The sequence below is a fragment of the Symphalangus syndactylus genome, chromosome 18, assembly GCF_028878055.3.
Source record: "Symphalangus syndactylus isolate Jambi chromosome 18, NHGRI_mSymSyn1-v2.1_pri, whole genome shotgun sequence".
Classification (NCBI taxonomy): Eukaryota; Metazoa; Chordata; class Mammalia; order Primates; family Hylobatidae; genus Symphalangus; species Symphalangus syndactylus.
The window spans coordinates 57,625,207-57,647,056 of NC_072440.2; the positions used below are offsets into that span (position 1 = coordinate 57,625,207).

At 52.8% G+C, this 21,850-nt stretch overlaps 2 protein-coding genes and 1 pseudogene across 2 annotated transcripts; 1 reads left to right on the forward strand and 2 right to left on the reverse strand.

Annotated features, from left to right (window-relative positions):
- Nucleotides 1-4,386: 4,386 nt before the first annotated feature.
- Nucleotides 4,387-15,386, forward strand: LOC129467497 (putative POM121-like protein 1). The gene is made up of 2 exons (XM_055252014.2): nucleotides 4,387-5,727; nucleotides 15,308-15,386. Coding segments are annotated over exons 1-2 (1,299 nt in total). The 5' UTR covers nucleotides 4,387-4,429; the 3' UTR covers nucleotides 15,309-15,386.
- Nucleotides 14,489-17,552, reverse strand: LOC129468292 (breakpoint cluster region protein-like). The gene is made up of 4 exons (XM_063622699.1): nucleotides 17,335-17,552; nucleotides 16,287-16,542; nucleotides 15,647-15,809; nucleotides 14,489-14,927 (listed from the first exon to the last, which is right to left on the reverse strand). The coding sequence occupies exons 1-4, from the start codon at nucleotides 17,447-17,449 to the stop codon at nucleotides 14,838-14,840; spliced, it is 624 nt and encodes a 207-aa protein (XP_063478769.1). The 5' UTR covers nucleotides 17,450-17,552; the 3' UTR covers nucleotides 14,489-14,837.
- LOC129467498 (transmembrane emp24 domain-containing protein 2-like) lies at nucleotides 17,449-21,274 on the reverse strand (annotated as a pseudogene).
- Between the last annotated feature and the right edge of the window lie 576 nt (nucleotides 21,275-21,850).

Sequence of the window (21,850 nt, forward strand, 5' to 3'; positions counted from 1 at the left end):
TTAACAGCAAAATTCATTAATTCATTGCAGCCCTCCTTTGACACCTGCTCCTCTTTTGCAGCTTTTACTCCATGACACTGTGTTCTCCTGCTTCTTATTAGTCTTTTTGGTGGATTCCTCTTCTTTATGGTTTTTTTTTTTTTTTTTTTTTTGAGACAGGGTCTCATTCTGTCACCCAGGCTAGAGTGCAGAGGCATGATCTTGGCTCCCTACAGCCTCAACTTCCTAGGCTCAAGCTATCCTTCCATCTCATCCTCTCAAGGTAGCTGGGATGCACACACCACCATGCCTGTCTAATTTTGTATTTTTCTGTAAAGATGTCTTGCGATGTTGCCCCCAGGCTGGTATCCAATTCCTGGCCTGAAGTGATCCTCCTGCCTTTGCCTTCCAAAATGCAGGGATTACAGGTGTGAGCCATCATATCCAGCCTATGTACTGCTTAAGTACCGTTTTCTTAAAAGCCACAAAGTTCAATCCTCAGCCTTTTCTCTTTTGGATTTGTACATAATCCCAAGTGCTGGGATGCGTGAGCCACCACGCCTAGCCACTACTTTTTCTTTTATTTCTGTGTGTGTGTGTGTGTGTGTGTGTGACTAAGTTTCGCTCTTGTTGCCCAGGTTGGAGTGCAATGGTGTGATCTCAGCTCACTGCAATCCCTGCCTCAGCAGGAGAGCAGGAATCTTTAGTGATCCACTGGCGGATCTGCAGCCATTGCGCGCGCCAGGTCTTCCCATGCCTTTTGTGCGCGCGCCTCTCCTTCCGGTACCTATCCCGCGAGCGTCCCCCAGCCTCCCGCCGTTGCCAGTAGGTGCTGAGATCGCGCCATTGCACTCCAGCCTGGGGGACAAGAGCGAAACTCCATCTCAAAAAAAAAAGGATGAAAATTTTGGAAAAATGTGGAAGAAACCAAATGGATTTCTAGCTCAACAAAATCGTAATTATTCAGTGTCTGTTTTTTGCAAGAAACCATATATTTCATGTCCACAATCAGGGCCACAGTCCCAGCTCTCAAGTGTGGGTGTTTCCTAAGCAAATTGAAGAACACAGGCATAAAAGTGCATTACATTAATAAACCTTTTTCTCTCTGTCTCTCTCTCTTTTTTATTTTTTTATTTATTCATTTTTTTTTTTTTTTGAGACGGAGGTTTGCACTGTCACTCAGGCTGCAGTGCAGTGGCGAGATCTCAGGTCACTGCAAGCTCCGCCTCCCGAGTTCACGCCATTCTCCTGCCTCGGCCTCCGGAGTAGCTGGGACTACAGGCGCCCGCCACCACGTCCGGCTAATTTTTTGTAGTTTTAGTAGAGACGGGGTTTCGCTATGTTGGCCAGGCTGGTCTCCAACTCCTGACCTAGTGATCCGCCCGCCTCAGCCTCCCGAAGTGCCGCCGCGCCCGGCCTTTTTTCTGAAGACAGTCTCGGCCGGGCGTGGTGGCTCACGCCTTTAATCCCAGCACTTTGGTAGGCCGAGGCAGGCTGATCACCAGGTCAGGAGATCGAGACCATCCTGGCTAACACGGTGAAACCCCGTCTCTACTAAAAATACAAAATATTAGACGGGTGTGGTGGTGGGCGCCTGTAGTCCCAGCTACTCTGGAGGCTGAAGCAGGAGAATGGCGTGACCTCGGGAGGCGGAGCTTGCAGTGACCTGAGATCTCGCCACTGCACTCCAGTCTGGGTGACAGTGCCAACCTCCGTCTCAAAAAATTAAAAAAAAGAATAAAAAAACGAAAAAGAGAGAGAGACAGAGAGAAAACGGTTTATTAATTTAATGCACTTTTATGCCTGTGTTCTTCAATTTGCTTAGGAAACACCCACACTTGAGAGCTGGGACTGTGGCCCTGATTGTGGACATGAAATATATGGTTTCTTGCCAAAAAGAGACACTGAATAATTACGATTTAGTTGAGCTAGAAATCCATTTGGTTTCTTTCATATTTCCCCAAAATTTTCATCCTTTTTTTTTTTTTTTTTTTTTGACATGGAGTTTCGCTCGTGTCCCCCAGGCTGGAGTGCAATGGCGCGATCTCAGCACCTGCTGCCAATGGCGGGAGGCTGGGGACGCTCCCGGGATAGGTACTGGAAAGAGAGCGCGCGCACAAAAGGCGTGGGAAGACCTGGCGCGCACAATGGCTACAGATCCCCCAGTGGATCGCTGAAGACCCGCGCCCGGCCATTTTTTTAAAGACAGAGTCTCCATCGGGCGCGGTGGCTCACGCCTTTAATCCCAGCACTTTGGTAGGCCGAGGCGGGCTGACCACGAGGTCAGGAGATCGAGAACATCCTGGCTAACACGGTGAAACCCCGTCTCTACTAAAAATACAAAATATTAGCCCGGTGTGGTGGCGGGCGCCTGTAGTCCCAGCTACTCCAGAGGCTGAGGCAGGAGAATGGCGTGAACCTGGTAGGCGGAGCTTGTGCCGAGCCGAGACCAGGCCACTGGAATCCAGCCTGGGCGACAGTGGGAGACTCCGTCTCAAAAAAAAAAAAAAAAAAAAGAAAGACAGAGTCTGGCTGTGTTGCCCAGGCTGGAGGGCAGTGGCGCAGTCTCGGCTCATCACAATCCCTGCCCCGCCCCCGGGTTCAAGTGATTCTCCTCTCTCAGCCGCCCGAGTAGCTGGTACTACAGGCGCGTGCCACCATGTCTGACTAAATTTGTATTTTTACTAGAGACAGGATTTCACTATGTTGGTCAGGCTGCTCTCCAACTCCTGATCTCCTGATCCGCCCGCCCCGAGCTCCCAAAGTGCTGGGATGCGTGAGCCCCTACACCTAGCCACTATTTTTTCTTTCTTTCGTGTGTGTGTGTGTGTGTGTGTGACGAAGTTTCGCTCTTGTTGCCGAGGTTGGAGTGCCATGGTGCGATCTCAGCTCACTGCAATCCCCGCCTCAGCAGGAGAACAGGCATCTTCAGTGATCCACTGGCGAATCTGCAGCCATTGTGCGCGCCAGGTCTTCCCATGCCTTTTGTGCGCGCGCTCTCTTTCCAGTACCTATCCCGGGAGCGTCCCCAGCTTCCCGCCATTGGCAGCAGGTGCTGAGATCGCGCCAATGCACTCCAGCCTGGGGGACAAGAGCGAAACTCCATCTCAAAAAAAAAAAAAAGGATGAAAATTTTGGAAAAATATGGAAGAAACCAAATGGATTTCTAGCTCAACTAAATTGTAATTATTGAGTGTCTATTTTTTGCAAGGAACCATATATTTCACGTCCACAATCAGGGCCACAGTCCCAGCTCTCAAGTGTGGGTGTTTCCTAAGCAAACTGAAGAACACAGGCATAAAAGTGCATTAAATTAATAAACCGTTTTCTCTCTGTCTCTCTCTCTGCCTTTTTTATTTCATTTATTTTTTTTTTATTTTTTGAGACGGGGGTTCGCACTGTCACCCAGGCTGGAGTGCAGTGGCGAGATCTCGGGTCACTGCAAGTTCCGCCTCCCGAGCTCACGCCATTCTCCTGCCTCAGCCTCCGGAGTAGCTGGGAGTACAGGCCAGGCTGGTCTCCAACTCCTGATCTCGTGATCCGTCCGCCCCGACCTTCCAAAGTGCTAGGATTATAGGCATAGGACACCACGCCGGGTCTCTTTTTTTTCTTTTCCTTTTTTTTTATTTTGAGACGGAGTTTTGCTCTTGTTGCCCAGGCTGGAGTGCAATGGTGCGATCTCAGCTCACTGCAATCTCCACCTCAGCAGGACAGCAGGAATCTTCAGTGATCCATGGACAGATCTGCAGCCATTGTGGGCACCTGTTCTTCCCGCGACCTTTGTGCCTGGGTCTCTCCTTCCACTACCTCTTGCATGCCCCCCCCGCCACCTCCGCCGGCCACCATTGCCAGCAGGTATCTTGCACAGGTACCTTGCAGCGCTGATTAATCCGTTAAGGTCGCTCTGTCACTCGCGCCATTCTGTGCACGCGCACCTACTGCCTCAGCTTTAAAAGATGCGTTGCCCGGCAAACTTGCCGCGCTGATCTGTTAAGGTCGCTCTGTCACTCGCGCCGGTTCTTTGCACGCGCAGCCACTCCCTCAGGTTTAAAAGGCACGTTGCCCGGCAACAGAAGCAACTGCTGGCTTAGCGGTTGGCCGAATTGGCAGCTCGACGTGGACGCTCAGAGCCCAGCTCTCGAGAGTTCAAAAACGACGGTTCCCCACTGCTCCCAGGAGCGGTTACCTGGGCACTCTGTGCCCCTCATTCCTGTCCGGGCCCAGGCCGAGGACCTGCCAGTAGGGCTCAGTTGCCTGGAGCCCGTTGAGCCCATCCCGCAGTTCACTTTTCTTGTGGGATCTCCCCGTTGCTCCTGCCCCTGGACTGAGTGGCAGGCCATCCTACAAGCACCCAGACACTTGGCATCAGTGCTGTGAAGACAACTGTAAGAAGCCTTTCCGTGATCCTGCAAGCAGTGTGTTCCTTCCTGGTGATCCTGACTTCAATTTCATGGCACAGGTACCACAGCAAGCCAGTGCTGTGTGCTCCGAGTTCCAGGGCATCCTCCAGCTCAGCCACTGCACTGAGCACAAGGACTCTCTGTGGGGCCCAGGAGCAGGAAGTCACCCCTTCGGGGCCCACAACACCCGGCCGTCCCCACACTTGTGTCCAGGGAAGATAGTGTTGAGGGCCCTCAAGGAGAGCGGGGCAGGGATGCCTGAGCAGGACAAGGACCCTAGAGTCCAAGAGAGTCCTGATTATCAGAGAAGAGTCCCCGAGGTCACCGCGGATGCACGCTCTGCATTTAGGCCCCTGCGGGACAATGGAGGCCTCTCTCCCTTTGTGCCCAGGCCTGGGCCTGTGCAGAGAGACCTCCATGCCCAGAGGTCAGAAGTCAGATATAATGAGAGATCCCAGACCTCCTGGACGAGCTCGTGCACAAAACGCAATGCGATCTCCAGCTCCTACAGCTCCACGGGAGGCTTCCCGTGGCTAAAGCGGAGGAGGGGGTCAGCCGCATCCCACTGCCAGCTGACCATCAGGTCCTCAAAGACAGCGAGTGAGGACAGGCCTCAGGCTGTCTCTTCGGGTCACACCCGGTATGAAAAGGCAGCAGATATAGCACCAGGGCAGACACTCGCCCCCAGGAATGGCTCCCCCAGATCCCAGGCCTCTAGCCCCCGTAGACGCAAGTTTCCCCTGCGGCCACGCAGGCGAGGGGAGCCCCTGATGCTGCCGCCTCCCTTAGAGCTGGGGTTCCGGGTCACTGCTGAAGACCTGGACCGGGAGAAGGAGGCTGCGTTCGAGAGCATCAACAGTGTACTGCGGGGCGAGCCCAAGGCCATCTGGGACTGCAGAGCCTCACGGCCTTCCCACGCTTTGTCCTCACTTGCAACAGGGGCTTCTGGTCTGCCTGCTGTCTCTAAAGCACCCAGTATGGATGCACAGCAGGAGAGACACAAGTCCCAAGACTGCCTGGGCCCAGTGGCCCCCCTAACATCTGCTGCAGAGGTCCCCTCTACAGCTCCTGTGTCTGGGAGGAAGCGCAGACCATCAGGCTCCCTGTTCTCCTCCTCAGATCCCCTTCCTGCCACCTCTTCCCACTCCTGGGACTCAGCCCAGGTCACCTCGCTGATTCCGGCCCCCTTCCTAGCTGCAAGCATGGATGTGGGCATGAGAAGCCCAAGGCCTGGCACTTCTGGAGCCAGTTCTAGCCCTCCAGCCACACCCATGGAAATTGAGAGTACAGAGGTGGGCCCAGGTCTGCATTCCGTCAGAAGAAACCCTTTAAAGAGAAAGGCCCAATGGTAATAGGGCACGGCAGGGGGTGGGGTGGGTCCTGAACACCAGGGGGCCCCCAAGGCAGCACACTTCCATGGTGACCACAGGACCTGGCATGGGGAGCAACTCTGTTGGGTGGCACTTTTGTCTTTACTTTCTATCACACCCCCGGGGGACCATTTAAGCCGACGCCCGCAATTGCAAGTCGGGGATCCAGTGCCACTGCAAACAAGGCAGGCTTCACGTGCAAGTCTGGCCCGCCTTCTGACCCTAGCAACCCCACTTCCCGCGTGGGCACAGCAAGGAGGAACCTGGCCTCTAAGGCTCCCTCATGCGCTGTCAGGAGTTCTGCTGGACACAGGTTCAGTGGGCCATCCTGCAGATCATCCTTCTCCATGTGGGGCTTTTGAGCCCATCATAAATTCCTTGCTTAGAGCGAGATCCAGAAGAGTTTTCTCTAGGTTTCCTTCCAAGATTTTTGTAGTTTCGTATCTTAACATTCACATTTAAGTCTTGAATCTGTCTCGAAGTGATTTGTCTATATGCTGAGAGATAAGGGTCTAGTTTCATTCTTCTGCATGTGGCCATCCAACCCTCCTAGTACCATTCATTGAAGAGGGTGTCCTTTCCCCAGTGTGTGTTTCTGTCGGCTCTGTGAAAGATCAATTGGCTGTGAATATGTGTCTGTCTTTCTGGGTTCTCTCATCTGTCCCATTGATCTAAGTGTCTAGTTTTATGCTAGGATTATACTATTTTGGTTACTATGCACTTGTCAAAATTTTATAGTTCTAATTTGCAGTGAAATGGGATGCCTCTAGTTTTGTTGGTTTTGCTGAGCATGACTTTGGGTCTTTGAGCTCTTTTTTGGTTCTTTTTTATGAATTGTAGGACTTTCCATTTCTGTGAGTGATGACATTGGTATTTTGGTAGGGGTTGTATTGAATCTCTAGACTGCTTCGGGCAGTGTGGTCATTTTAATGCTATGAATTCCTTCCATGAGCATGAAATGATTGTCCATTTCTTTCTGTCCTCTTAAACATTTTCATCAGTGTTTTGTAGTTTTCCTTGTAGAAATCTTTCACTTCCTTGGGAAATTTCTTCTGTGGTATACATCTTTCCATGTTGCTGCTATTGTAAATGGGATTGCCTTCTTAATTTCTTTCCCAACCAGACCATTATTGGTGTATAGAAATGCTGCTGATTTTGTGGTTGTTGTTGTTGATTCTGTATTCTGCAAATGACTGTATTAATTTATTTATCAGGTCTAGGGGTTTTCTGGTGGAGCCTTTACATGTTTCTAGATCCAAGATCACATCTTCATCAGACAAGAAGAATTCGACGTCCTCTTTTCCAGTGTGGATGCCTTTTATTGTCTTCTCTTGCCTGATTGTGTGATGTCGACTAGGAGTGGTGAGAACGGGCATCCTCGTCTTGTTCCTGTTTACAGAGGAAATGCTTTCAACTTTTCCCCATTCTGTAGTAGGTTAGCTATGGCTTTGTCGTATCAGCTTTTATTATTTTCAGGTGTGTTGTTTTGTTTGTTTGTGCTTTTTGAGACAGAGTCTCGCTCTTGCCACCCAGGCTGGAGTGCAATGATGTGATCTTGGCTCACTGCTACCTCCGCCTCCTGGATTCAAGCGATTCTCCTGCCTCAGCCTCCTGAGTAGCTAGGACACCTGGCGCATGCCACCACGCCTGGCTAATTTTCGTACTTTTAGTAGAGATGGGGTTTCACCACATTGGCCAGGCTGGTCTCGAACTCCTGACATCCGATGATCCACCCACCTCAGCTTCCCAGAGTGCTGGGATTACACTCATGAGCCACTGCACCCAGCCCTGCCATTTTCAGGTATGTTTCTTCTATACCTAGTTTATTTGTTCCTTGTTTCAAGACATGGTCTCGCTGTGTCTTTCGTGTTGGAATACAGTGGCACGATCATAGCTGCAGCTTTGAACTCCTGGGCTGAAGCCACTTCAGCCTTCTGAGCAGCTGAGACTAGCAGTGCATGTCACCAGAGCTGACTAGTTTTTATTTGTTTGTAGAGATCTATGTTCCTCAGGTTGGCCTTGAACTGTTGATCTCAATTGATCCTCCCAGCTCAGCCTCCCAAAAGCACTGGGTGGACAAGCATGAGCCACTGCCTGGCACAGAGTCACATTTTAACATCACATCCTCACTGCTGGGCTCAAGTTTTGGCAGTGACTGAAAACCCTAAGGGAGAGTTTCTGGTCAGGCCCGGCCCAGTCTGTGCATAGGAGGGGAATGGAAAAATGGCCTGTGGATGGTTCTTTTGGAGAACTGGCCAGACGAGCACTGAGATGCCGTTTCCTGGAATACAGGGCCGTGTGATGTCCAGCCCAGCTGCCAGGTCCAGGGCCCTCAGCACCATCTAGTTTGGGAGCTCATTCAGAAGTGGCCTCATTTGCCCAAAGCAGCTGGTCTCCCTTCCAATCTGGTCCCATTTGAGAGATGCAACTGGGCCCTGTCTTCCAGGAAACCATTTCAATGCGTGTGTGTCTTTGTCCCCGCGCTGGCTGGCCTCTCTGTACCGTGAGAACTTGGGTTATGCAAGGCTCAGCCTGTCAGCTGAGCATCATGAAGCAGCTCTCTTCTGTTCCAGTGAGGCCAACCAGGCTCCAAAACCCCTGCCCCGGGCCTGACCGTTCTCCCCCTCACCCAGAAGTGACCTCCAACCCGATCCTGCTCCCTGTCTTCTGGCGGCTGCTCTGGGGAAGGGCATTTTGGCCTCAAGGGCTTAGCGTGTCATTTTCTGTTTTGTTTATTTTTCCAGAGCTGTCTGGGATAGCCCATGTGTTAGTCCATGTACTGCTTCTTCAGGAGGCAATCAGGGCTTTCTTTCAGGGGTGGGTATAAAAGTTCTTGTGGCCAGGCGCGGTGGCTCATGCCTGTAATCTCAGCACTTGGGAGGCTGAGGCGGGTGGATGACGAGGTCAGGAGATCGAGACTATCCTGGCTAACATGGTGAAACCCCATCTCTACTAAAAATACAAAAAAATTAGCTGGGTGTGGTGGCGGGCGCCTGTAGTCCCAGCTACTGGGGAGGCTGAGGCAGGAGAATGGCATAAAACCCAGGAGGCAGAGCTTGCAGTGAGCCGAGATCGCACCACTGCACTCCAGCCTGGGTGACAGAGCAAGATTCCGTCTCAAAAAAAAAAAAAGAAAACAAAACAAAAAAAAGTTCTTGTGACATTTGTGTATGAAATCAGCCTTCACTACATGGATAGGACCAGCACGCTTCCGCAGCACGACTCTGCAATCTTACTACATTTATTTTTTTATTTTGTATTTTATTTATTTATTCCTTTTGAGACAGAGTCTCACTCTGTCACCCAGGCTGAAATGCAGTGGCGAGATCTCAGCTGACTGCAACCTCCACCTTCTGGGTTCAAATAAGTCTCCTGTCTCAGCATCCCGAGTAGCTGGGACTACAGGCACATGTCACAACTCCCAGCTAATTTTTGTATTTTTAGTATTTTAGATGGGGTTTCGCTATATTGGTCAGGCTGGTCTCGAACTCCTGACCTCAGGTGATCGACCTGTCTTAGCCTCCCAATGTGCTAGGATTACAGGTGTACATTTATTTATTTGTTTGAGACAGAATCTTGCTCTGTATTTATTAATTAATTTATTTGAGATGGAGTCTTGCTCCATTGCCCAGGCTAGAGTGCAGTGGTGCAATCTCAGCTCACTGCAACCTCTGCCTTCCAGGTTCAAGTGGTTCTCCTGCCACAGTGTCCCAAGTAGCTGGGATTACAGGTGCCTGCCACCACGCCTGGCTAATTTTTGTATTTTTAGTAGAGACAGTGTTTCACCGTCTTGGCCAGGCTGGTCTCGGACTCCTGACCTCAGGGACCACCTGCCTTGGCCCCCAAAGTGTTGGGATTACAGGCCTAAGGCACCGTGCTTGGCCGTATTTATTTATTTAATTATTTAGACACAAGGTTTTGCTCTGTCACCCAGGCTGGAGTGCAGTGGCGCCATCTCAGCTCCCTGCAGCCTCCGCGTCCGAGGTTTAAGCGATTCTAATGCCTCAGCCTCCTGAGTAACTGGACTACAGGTACGCACCACCACGCAGGGATAATTTTTTCTATTTTTTTGTAGAGACACTGTTTCACCACGTTGGCCGGGCTGGTCTCGAACTCCTGACCTTAGGTGATCTGACAGCCTCATCCTCTCAAACTACTGGGATTATAGGCATGAGCCACCGCACCCGGCCTCTCACTACATTTAAATGATGCAGTGGCTCACACCTGTAATCCTAGCACTTTGGGAGGCCAAGGCAGGTGGATCACCTGAGGTCAGGAGTTCGACACAAGCCTGGCCAACATGGGGAAACCCCGTCTCTAGTAAAAATACAAAAATTAGTCAGGCGTGGTTGTACAAGCCTGTAGTCCCAGCTATTTGGAAGGCTGAGGCAGAAGAATCACTTTAACCAGGAGGCAGAGGTTGCAGTGAGCCAATTTCATGCCACTGCTCTCCAGCTTGGGTGAGAGAGTGAGACACCGTCTCAAAAAAAGAAAAAAATATGATGCCGGGGCATCTCGGCCTGAATACCTGCACGAGCACAGTCATGTCCAGGCCAGGGCTGCCGGTCGAGGTCCAGCACCATCTCTTTCAGCAGAAAGGGAGCAAGCTTGCGGGGCGGCTGGGGGACAAGATCCCAGGATCTCAGCCTCTGCTCATGGATCAGCTCTGAGACCCGAGTGAGCTGGGGGTGCTCTGTGTGCATTGGTTTCCCAGCTGTCAAGTAAAGGGACTGGATGAGGAAGTCTTGTCGAGGTGGAATGACCTCAGATTTGGGGCAGCAGTGAATGATCCCGCTCCCTGGGCCATGCCAGTGGCCCGGCCTCAGCTGAACACAGCCCCAACACTCTGGAATGCGGATGAGGGGGCAGTCAGCTCTTGCTCCTAGTAACAGAGATGCAATAGGGCTCTGTGGCTGAGCTGGGTGCCTTGCCTCACACCTGTAATCCCAACCTTTGAGAGGCCGAGGCAGGAGGATTGCTTGAGGCCGGGAATTTTGAGAATAGCCTGGACAACATAGCCAGACCCCATGTCTACAAAATAAGAATAAAACAGGTGCAATGGCACACAGCTATAGTCCAAGCTACTTGGCAGGCTGAGGCAGGAGGGTCCCTTGAGTCCGGGGATTGGAGGCTGCATTGAGCTATAATCGCACCACTGCACTCCAGCTTGGGTGACAAAGTGGGACCCTGTCTCTGAAAGAAAAAACAAATCGGCCTGTGAGCATGGGTTTGATTTTCAAACAGGATCCGGAGGGTAGGGACAGACAGTGCTGTCACCCTTAGGTGCTGAACACTCAGAAATGGGCCAGCGGCAGCCCTTTCCTGCCCTGCAGACACCAGATTGGGCAGGACAGCACGTGGCACTGGTAGCTCTTGCAGTGAGGGCAGAACCCAGTGTCAACCCTTCTGCCTGTGGGAGGGGCTGCTGAGGCCTGCGGAGAGGCCAGGGTGGAGGCTCGTCCCCTTGTGCAGCCCTTGGTGTGGTCTCCACCAAGTCCCCAGCCCACCAGTGCAGTGCGCCCCTGAGCCTGCTGGTGCCACGGGCCCTGTCTCTACCCAGGACGTCCCCACACCCTCGCAGTGTCAGGGAAATTATCATGGTGGTGGTGACACTCCTCAGGCAGGGCTGCTGAGAGAAGCTGAGAAGGGTCACACCGCAGGCAGGGGCCCGTGTGACAAGCCCCTCTCACCCTAAGAGGGCTGACCAGGCCACTCACAAGCAGAGCCACATCCTGGGAGTCCGAGAAAGGTCCTGGCTGGGCTCAGCCACCTCATTGACAAAGGCCACCGGCAGCCTTTGTCGTGTGAGCCTTGCTCTCCTGGGGAGGCTCAGGCTGATGGCTGATGTGAGCATTGCCGAGGGTAACCTGTGGCCCAGTGGATGTGGCCAGGTCTCCTCAAGCTGCATTCCTTCAAGTAGGACCAGGGTTCGTGCCCATCTCCAGCCCAGGGCAGCTCCCCTGTAAGCTGGGTGAGCCACTGAAGCCAAAGCGGGAGGCAGCTGACAACACCCACGGCCCATGCAGAGGTGGTGGAAAGGCTGGACTCAGCAGCAACACCAAATCCCGGACCAGGCAGAAACCACCCAAGACTGAGGGGCTCGTGCCAGAGCGGTGGCCACAGGTAAGAACCCGGGACCAGGCTGTGTGTGGTGGGAATCCTCCATGTCCCAGGGCTCAGCACAGCAAAGGAAGACCAGCCAGGTCACCCTGGTGGCCATCTGTCCCTGTCCCACCTGCACAGTCAGAACAGCCTCTCCCCAGTGGGGATCCTCTCTCTCTGCCAAAGCAACAGCGGTCCCTGCCCCAACCAGACTACCCCACTCAGTGGAGTTAGGGATGCTGCTCCAGCATCCTAACACTGCCCAGCTGGCACCTGCCTATGCTCACCCACACCTCCCAGGCCGGCCTTCCCTGCAGCCTGGGCTTGGCCACCGTGGCCTGATTGAGCACTGAGGCCTCCTGGGCACCCAGCCCCATCACTGCACCTGCCGCTTCCAGCCACACCCCACAGGCTCAGGGCTTCTTCCCAGCGGCGCTCATCATGAAATCAACATGCACGCAAGTCGTCTCAGAAAACTTTTTAATGAAAGTGTCGGCAGTTCTTTCCCCCACGGGGGTGTGTAGGTGGCTGAGCTCAGATTGCATCTGCTAAGACACTAGCCACTTACCGAGAGAAAGCCAGGCTGCTTCAAACCCAGGGCCCGAGGCAAAAAAGCATCACTTCTGGTCGGGGAGTCTGGAAGCCATGCCTTGTGGGAGGTCACACTGGCATCTAGGCCTTTGCCTGCATTGCAGAAGGAGAGCCGGGTCCCCCTCCTGGAGAACGCCACGTTCCCCAGCCCCGCACCGGCTTTGCCACCACATGGGTTTTCGAGCCAGGAGGCGGGTAAGACGTAGCTGTAGACCCAAAGCAACCATCAGGCCTGGGGCCCTGCGGGAGAGGAGCACTTTTAGAACATGGAAAAGTGTGGTCAGCCCATCATTAGACAGCACACATCCTACATAAATAAAAAGTCGTATGGGGAAGGAGGTTGGAGAGGGAAAAAAAATTGGCCAGACATTGATAGACTGGTTTCCAGTTTCAAGGTAACAGATGCACATCACGAGACCAGAGGAGACCGAGACAAGGGCTGGATTTGGCTTTTCTAAGCAACATGTGTTCCTGCGCAGGGCTGGATGGTCGCTGAGACAGAGATGGAAGCCAGGACAGGGGAGCCCACTGGGCCCAGATAGGTACAGAGAGCAGAGGCTCCTGTTCTGTCCTCACCACTCACTAGGGTGACACTGCTTGTAAATGGTGGCTGTGCTCTCCCAGCAAGAAAAAAGCACAACTAAATCCACACTGCACACAGACGCAGACAGAAAACCTTCAAGTGGTTCTGTTTTCTGCTCCCTGCCTCGCCAGGTCCACAAGCAGAGAGGAGTGTCAGGCGCATGGCCCCGCTGTCAGGCTCCCCAGCGAGCTGCGGGCTCAGCAGGAGCTGCCCACTGACACACAGGGGCACCCACTCCTCCCACCTTGGGAGCGTCACCAGAGTCACACTGGGTGCTGGTGTCATCCAGGGACCCTACACACTTCCTTAAATGTGATCCTGCTTCCCTCTGGGCAGCTGCATCCTCTCCTCCTGCAGGACCGTCTGGAAACTTGGCTCTCAGTTTGCTCTCCCTTCTCTCCTCTGCCTGCCCCAAGCTCTTCTTTCTACAAAAGTGATGCAGTGTTCATGGGGTTATTTCTTGAAAATACTTGGCGGCCTCCATGCTTCTGTTTCCTTTAGCCAGGTGGTCAGGAGGGTTTACAAAGAATGCCTGGGCTCCCCAGCAGGTGCCGGCAGATGGGGTAGCAAATGGTCCTGTGCCTCCACCTGCTCTGGGAGGGAGTCTCCCATCTCTAGGCCTGGCCCCTTCCTAACCCTCCACGTATCCTGTTCTCCAGAGACCAGAACCCACTCCTGAGAACAGCGAAGCCAGGCGCTTAGAGGAAGACCAAATGCTGCCAGGACACAGATTGTCCAGGGAATACATTCTAGCATCTTATTAGGTATCTGAATCTGTTAGGAAAAAAAAATTAGAAACTACGTGTAAAACTTAAAAATATTCAATATCAAAAGGTTATTTAGGATGAAAGTTTTAAAACAAGTCATCAGCAAGCTGCTACCACCAGGTGGAGACTTTTACAAAAGTTGAGGGAGTCCACTGAGCTGAGAGGACAGAAATGAAGTCACCTGTGCTGGGGCAGGGGCAGGGACACTTGGAGCAGGGATTGTGTGGGCAGAGAAGCCAGAGAAGTCTAGGCCTGTGGAAGCCAAACAGGAGAGCGTGGGCCGGAAGGGCGGTCAGGATGGGGGGACGAGGTCGCTCTCCCTGGAGAATGAACCCTGAAATACATAGCCTGGGATTCCCTCCCTGGGGGTCCTGTCCCCCGACATTTCACAGGCCTCCTGGAGCTGCCTTCCAAGGAGGGCAAACGTGGCAACAAAAGACCCATTTCTGCACAAAAATCCTTCTGGAAATAAAAAGAAGAAAGGCAAGAATGGAGTCCAAACGCTCCCCAGTGCTGACTAAGCCTCTCCAACCCTGTTCTAAGTGGAGTGTGGTTTCTAAGTCAGGGAAATGGAAGAGGCCCCACCCACACAGTGGACCCCCACAGGATGAAGCAGCAGCATTTATTCCAGATACAACAGTGAGGGAATCCGGTCACCTTCCCTTCTCCCCAGAGAGGGCGCATCTCGACAAGTGATCCAGTAGAAATCTTTTAAACTCTGTAAGTTAAGTTCATAAAAACCACTCCCTTCACCCTGTCTCCCAGGGCCAGGCCTGGCCTCGGAGATGCACTGGCTTGGGGCGCCCTCGGGTGGCCACATAAAAAACCCACAGTCTGAGGCCAGCCTGGGGCTCTCAGACCTGGGCAGGATCTGCCCAGGCCAGCTGTCCTTCTGCTTTGGGCCGCTGTCTCTTGGCAGATGGCCTGACACTTGGGGACGTCCCAAGGATGCCTCAGAAAATCTTGATTCCCACTCTACAGATGGCCTTGATTAGCCAGAGTTTTCCAGGCCGTCTGTCTGCCTCCAGGGGATGGACTGGGACCTTTAGACATCAGTGGAGAACAGGATACTCTGTCTCTTGCTGTCCAGGGCAGGGATGGCCTCCAGCCGCAGGAAGTACAGCAGCACCTGGACCTGCCCTCGCAGAGTGGGGAGGAGGAGCGTGGCTCAGAGAGGGGCTCACAGCTGCTGGTGGGGAGGTCTTTGGGGCCCAAGCCCCCAAGTCCACCTCAGGTGCTAGAAACCCCTGCTGGTGTCATGAACCCCTTACAGTGAGACAGGGTGGGGTGGGGTCCTGACAAGGCATGACTTGTTGGGTGGGGGGGGGTTGTTTATTTTAGAGATGCACAGGGCCTTGCTCTGTACCCCAGGCTGGAGTACAGCGGCTGCATCATGGATCACTGCAGCCTCTAACTCCTGGGCTCAAGCAATCCTCCTGTGTCAGCCTCCCAGATACCTAGGATTACAGGTGTGTGCCACAATGCCTGGCTAATTTTTCTTTGTATTTTTTCTAGAGACGGGGTTTGCTACATTGCCCAGACTGGTCTCAAACACCTGGGTTCGGTTGTCCTGCCTCGGCCTCCCAAAGTGCTGGGATTACAGGCATGAGCCACCAAACCCAAACACTTGGGGTGGTTTTAAGCCCCCAGCAAGGTGCACCAGCAGGACCAGGAGGTGGCGTGGGCACCCCCTATCACTCCCATCCATGCAGACCTAGGCAAGTCACTCTCTCTGAATCTCAGCCACCACCACATATGATGCAAGTAGGAAGATGGGCAGGACTGGGGGTGGGGCAGGCAGAGGCCACCTCTGTCAGGCTGGGGTGGCATGGGCTCGAGACTGTCTTCCCATACCTGAGACATGACCTCCAAGGGCCAGCTGTCGGTCATGGTGATGGGCTGGCTGGGGTTGGCAGGGAGCTTGCTCTCCTTCTTGGAGGGCCAGAGCAGCGTGGGGCCAAAGACAGTGGTGAGGTTGTGCAGGGACATCTTATTGACTGCCTCCTTCTCTGCCACCCTGTAGAGGACTGAAGCAGAGGGTGCTGTTTCAACGCCACCACTAGGAGAGAGGAAGAGGGGCTGGGCCGTGCTGGAGTCCTCAGGGAGGGAGTGACCTCGACCCTGGCTGTGCTGCAAGCTGACTCCAGCCCTGGTACTTCTGGGTCCCAGTGGCCCAGGACAAGGGGCCAACTCTGAGCTGGTGGGGGGATCTCCTCTATGATGTGACTGGGAGGGAAGAGGGGGGTTCAAGTGCTCTGCTGGCCATGGCCAAAGCTCTGAGCTCTTTTTTAAGGCCACAGTGCAGAGGGAGGAGGGTGGCAAAGAGGAGAGGCGGGGGCGGGGTGGCAGTGGCACTAGTCGCCAGAGGCAGTGAGTGATTGCAGACAGGGGTCAGGGGAAAAGGTCCTCGGTGTTGGGGGTCTGGTGGGAGCCGAGGGGCACCCCGCGGGCTGGGGACCTGGAGCCCCAGGCAGCCACGGGAGAGCTGGGCTACCTTTTCAGGTGGTCCAGAAGGAAAAGGAAGGTGAGCAGGTTGGCCTCCGGCAGGGACAGCAGCAGGTTGAGCATGCAGCTCTTCTTTGCAACTGGGTCTGAAAGAGCTGCAGGAGGCGGTGGGTTACTCCTTGGGGTCACAACGAGCCAGAGACCTCTCCGGAGGTGGTCACATGGAGCGCCCGGGACATGAGTCCTTGTGCAGTTTAGGCTTGTCATCATCGTCACACACACAGCGCTGGCCACCAGTGAGGACCCTGTGAGGGGCACCTGTGTGGGGTGTGAACCACCTGAACGCCTTTTCTCTACCTCGCAGGGGTCAGCAGCACCCGGTGAACAGCAGCAGGAGGAGCCACTAGAGCAGCTGCTCATGGGCAGAGCTGCCCTTGGGCAACTCCTGCCACCACCCCCTCCCCAGGGGAGCCCAAGGCAGGGGAGGCTCGGCATGGAATGAAACAGGGGAGTGAGGGACACAAGGAGGTGGGAAGTGGGAGGGTCCCAGCCCCACCAACTACGCAGAGACCCCCTTGTTGTCCTGGACACCACAGGGGCACCTGGAGGCTGGGAGAGCAGGTCCTCTGTGCATGGGCCTGGGAGGCAGACCTGCCCTAAGGGTGATGCGGAGGCTACAGGTGCTGCAGGCGCCAGTGCCCACTCTAGACATCAGCCTCCAGGTTGACTAAGGGTCAGGTCATGTTTGAAACCATGCTTGGCTGGACCAGGACCCGTGGCTACAGCACCTGGGCACCAGTGTTCAGCCCTGGTGTGCAGGAAGGACAGCAGATTTTAGGACCCCACAGCATGGCAGTGCTGACCATTTCACCCACTTGGCCTCCTTGAGAAATGCGGATGGGGAGCCCTCTGGGGATGGGCGAGGCCTTCAGGACAGGCTCGGTTCTGGTCCCCTGCTTTCTGAGGTTGGGTTAAAATGCCGACCATGGCAGAGGGGGCACAGCTCGGGTTCCCACACCTCACTTTTCACAGCCTCCAAGGGCAGCAGTGCACGTGGAGGAGACGTCTCCCATGAGGCCAAGGCCTCCAGTGCCCACCGATGCCCTCCGCGAAGTTGGGGTAGAACTCGTCAGTGAAGAGGGGCTCGGGCAGCTCATGGAAGTACAGCTTCAGCGTGCCCGTGATGGCGTTCACGTCCATCTCGCTCATCATCACCGACACATCCTTGTTATCTGGGAAGAGCACGGAAATGCAGCAGCCTCCTTGAGGATCCCGAGTGAGTCACCCGCCATCCCTGCCTTGGCTAAAGCACCGTCCCTGCCACACTGACACTGTCCCAGTGTCATGGCAACTAGAACAAGAGCTTCAAAGGAGGACCAAAGGACCACTCTACTGTTTGTGTTGTTGTTGATGGCTCTGTGTAACCTCTCCCAATTTCCATGTATTCCTGTTTGTGCTTTACAGCTGTCACTGCCACTGCTAGCTCACTGATCGTTTCTTCTAGCTTGTTCTGGTGAGCTCCTTTTTCCATGTCCTGTCCTTTTGGAGCCTCTCCAATATCAATGGTGAACATCACTATTTTTGGAGTCATGGTAGACATCCGGTTACTAAAACAAAATTTGTATGTTCCATCATGTGAGCAGCAAATGTGTATTTCCCACTGGATTCTCAGTCTCCTTTGTAAATCTCTTTATTATCTGGTCCTGTAATCACGTCCAGGAAGTCACCTTCTGCCACCTCAGAGATGAGGCCCATCTTGGTGCCCAAGGTGACCCCTCAAAGAAGCACTCCTCAGCATGCGGGTCAAAGCTAACAAAGTAGCCTGAGACCGTGGCCAGGAGAGTGGCCAGGAGCACCAGCAGTTCAGCAAAGGTCACCACGATAGGGCTGGGGCTGAAGCCAGGACCTGGACTGCAGCCTCCAGAGGCGCCCCCACTGCCACCCCACTGGAATTTTAAACAGTAGGAAAAACGGGCTGGGCGCGGTGGCTCACGCCTGTAATCCCAGCACTTTGGGAGGCTGAGGTGGGTGGATCACGAGGTCAGGAGTTCAAGACCCCTGGTTAAGATGGTGAAACCCCATCTCTACTAAAAATAAAAAATAAAAAGCCAGGTGCGGTGGCAGGCACCTGTAATCCCAGCTACTCAGGAGGCTGAGGCAGGAGAATTGCTTGAACTCCGGGGGGCGGAGATTGCAGTGAGCCAAGATAGCGCCACGGCACTCCAGCCTGGGCGACAGAGTGAGATTCCATCTCAAAATAAATAAACTAAAAAAAAAAAACAGTAGGAAAAACAATGTCAAATGTCTCTTTTTTTTTTTTTTTTTTTTTTTTTGGAGACAGAGTCTGGCTCTGTCACCCAGGCTGGAGTGCAATGGTGCAATCTTGGCTCATTGCAACCTCCACCTTCCAGTTTCAAGCAATTCTCCTGCCTCAGCCTCCCAAGTAGCTGGGATTACAGACATGCTCCACCATGCCTGGCTAATTTTTTGTATTTAATAGAGACAGGGTTTCACCATGTTGGTCAGGCTGGTCTCGAACTGCTGACCTCATGTGATCTTCCTGCCTTGGCCTCCCGAAGTGCTGGGATTACAGGCATGGGCCACCACACCCGGCCATGTCTAAATTTTTATATTGAAACTTTGAAATTAATTTGGATATACCAAGTGACATAAAACATTATTAAAATTAGCTTTATCAGGTTCCTTCTTCTCTCTCAATGTGGACACTAGATATTTAGCCTAGATAGACAATATTTAATCTAGATAGACAATACATGTCTCACTTCATATTTTTATTGGATGGCACTGATCTAGAAGATAACAGAAAAATATCTTCAGGACATCAAATTAGGAAAAGATGCCATAAATGTCAATTAAGAAGCAATAACCATAAAGGGAAAGACTAATATATTTGACCACATTTCAAGTGTTGGTGTCAAAAAGACAGCATTAAGAGACTAAAAAGGCAAGCCACAAACAGAGAAAATGTATTTGTAGCACCCATGATTCTCAATACAGAACTTCAACAAGCTAATAAACAGGCAACCAATCCAATAGAAAAACACGTTCAACAGAGTCTCCCAGACACCCAGACGCATCCCGCAGCACGTGGTGTCGGAATGAACGAACGAATGTATGGCAGGGAAGAGTGTTTAGGCGCACACTAAATCGGGGAGCTAATTCCCCCATCCTGGGGATACCTTTGGAACTTTTAAAGTAAATGATATTATATGAAATATCTAGAGTCACTCATAAAAACAAAAGGTAAGATAGGGACTGCTAGAGGCTGGAGGGATGGGGAAATGCAGAGTTGTTTCATGTGTGTGAAGATGTTCTGGAGACTGGTTTCATGCAGTGTGAATATACTTTTGTGTACTTAAAAATACCTAAGATGGGGAGGCCGAGGCGGGCGGATCACAAGTCAGGAGTTCGAGACCAGCCTGGCCAATATGGCGAAACCCCATCTCTACAAAAATACAAAAATATTAGCTGGGCCTGGTGGTGCACACCTGTAATCCCAGCTGCTCGGGAGGCTGAGGCAGGAGAATTGCTTGAACCCAGGAGGCAGAGGTTGCAGTGAATGGAGATCGCACCATTGCACTCCAGCCTGGGTGACAGAGACAGACTCTGTCTCAAAAAAAAAAAAAAAAAAAAAAAATGCCTAAGATGGTAAGTTTTATATTATGTGTATTTTGCAACAATTAAATATTTTAAAAACCTCTAAAGTCACCATGTTACTTAGAATGCGAAAGAGCTATTCTGTCTATATTATTATGTTGGTGATATCAGCCACATTGGCCAGAATGTTCTTTCATATAGAAAACCTCCAGTTTTCTGAGACAGACAGAGAGTTTGGATTCTGGACATCTGTTTTTAAGTGGGAGAGGTTTCTGACTCCTTACAAAATTTCTTTTAGGGAATGATTGTCCAAGATGAGATCCAATCATATGTCTGTTACCTCCTGGGTCTGCCACTTGGCTGTGAGTCCTTTTCAGGCCGTGTGCAGGGGCGGTTCCAGTGACCAGGCAGGAGCTGAGAAGCCCCAGGCAGGTGAGTTGAGCACTGGAAAGGGGTGGGGTGTGAAATAAGATCCTGAGAAGTGGGAGCGGGGTGAGGTGGATGGGCAAGAAGAACAAGATCTACTCCAGCAGGGTGGTACCACAGGGACACTTGCCTGGAGAAGGAATAGGATGCTGTTGCCTGGAGTCGGCAGAAGGCCCAGAGCAAGTGGGGAGCAAGAGGGCACCCAGAGTGCTCCTGACCAGACCAAGCAGCATGCAGGCCGTGGTGGGACGCCCGAGGGAGCAGGTGACCCCAGACGAGGGTCATCAGGACCAGATCCTGTGGGGACTGCATGACCAGAACAAGCTGTGTGGAGGCCACGGTGGGACGCCCGAGGGAGCAAGCGACCCCAGATGAGGGTCATCAGGACCAGATCCTGTGGGGACTGCGTGACCAGAACAAGGCGTGTGGAGGCCACGGTGGGACGCCCGAGGGAGCAGGCGACACCTCAGACGAGGGTCATCAGGACCAGATCTTGTGAGAAATGCACTTCCATTATGAACCCTCAAACTCTATGTGCAGCATCATACGAATGCCCTCTGCAAGGATGAGGGGCCTGGCAGGATGGAGGAAAGGCCGGAAAGGGGAGTTCCCCCACGGAAAAAAGGAGAGAGTCCTGGGGTCTGTGGAATGAGGGGTGTGAGTCCCAGTGAAGGAGAAGACGCCTTCTCACACCCCACCTTCTTTCAGAGACTTTAGGAGCCATGTCTTTGGAGGGGGCCTTGCCCACATCACATCAGATGTATTAAATATACTAAAATGCATCCACATCCCAGGAAACATTTTCACTGTAGAAATGAGAGGCTGAATATCTTTTTCTAATTTTGCTTCTGAAATATAACTATTTTGCAGGATTGCTACATTTTGGTTTTCTTGGTATTTTGGTTTCTTTCTAATAAGCTAGAGGTTTTTACTCAGGTTTCTGATCTTCTCTCAGACCTTCTGAAAGCTCAGGGGTAGGAGCCTCCGGGCCATGGCGCTCCCCTGACGAAGCAGCCCTGCCCTCCACTCTCATCACTGGGCACACTCCATGGGCCTGTCACATCAGCTCCCCCTAGGCTACTGGGCCTTAGATGGAGCTTCAGACCTACGCACAAAGCCACCTCCCAGCTCCCCTCCCTGGACAACCCACAGGTACCTCACTCACCGGGTGGAAAGCCAGGCTCACCCTGCATCTTCTTCCCCAACCTCTGCTACTCCAGAAGGTCCTGTGTCTCAGCCAAAGGTGCCAGTCATCCCCTCTCCCTGTTAGAAGCCCAGGAGTCATCCCCAGGGTCTCTCCCTTACTCCACACACACAGGGAAGCACGACTCCTGTTGGTTCCTTCACATTCCTCTCACCTGATCCACCTGTTCCCACCTCAGCGAAAGACTGCATGTCTGTATCTCTATTCACACCATTTCGCCTTCTAAGCAGCACCCAATCCGCCTCTCTCTCCATCCTCACTCCGGAAGCCTCAGCAGGGCTGTGCTATCTCCTGCCTGGATTGGTCTGATGGGCTTCCCAACTACTCTCTTTCCCTATCCGCTCCACCCCTGCTAGCTAGAGCTT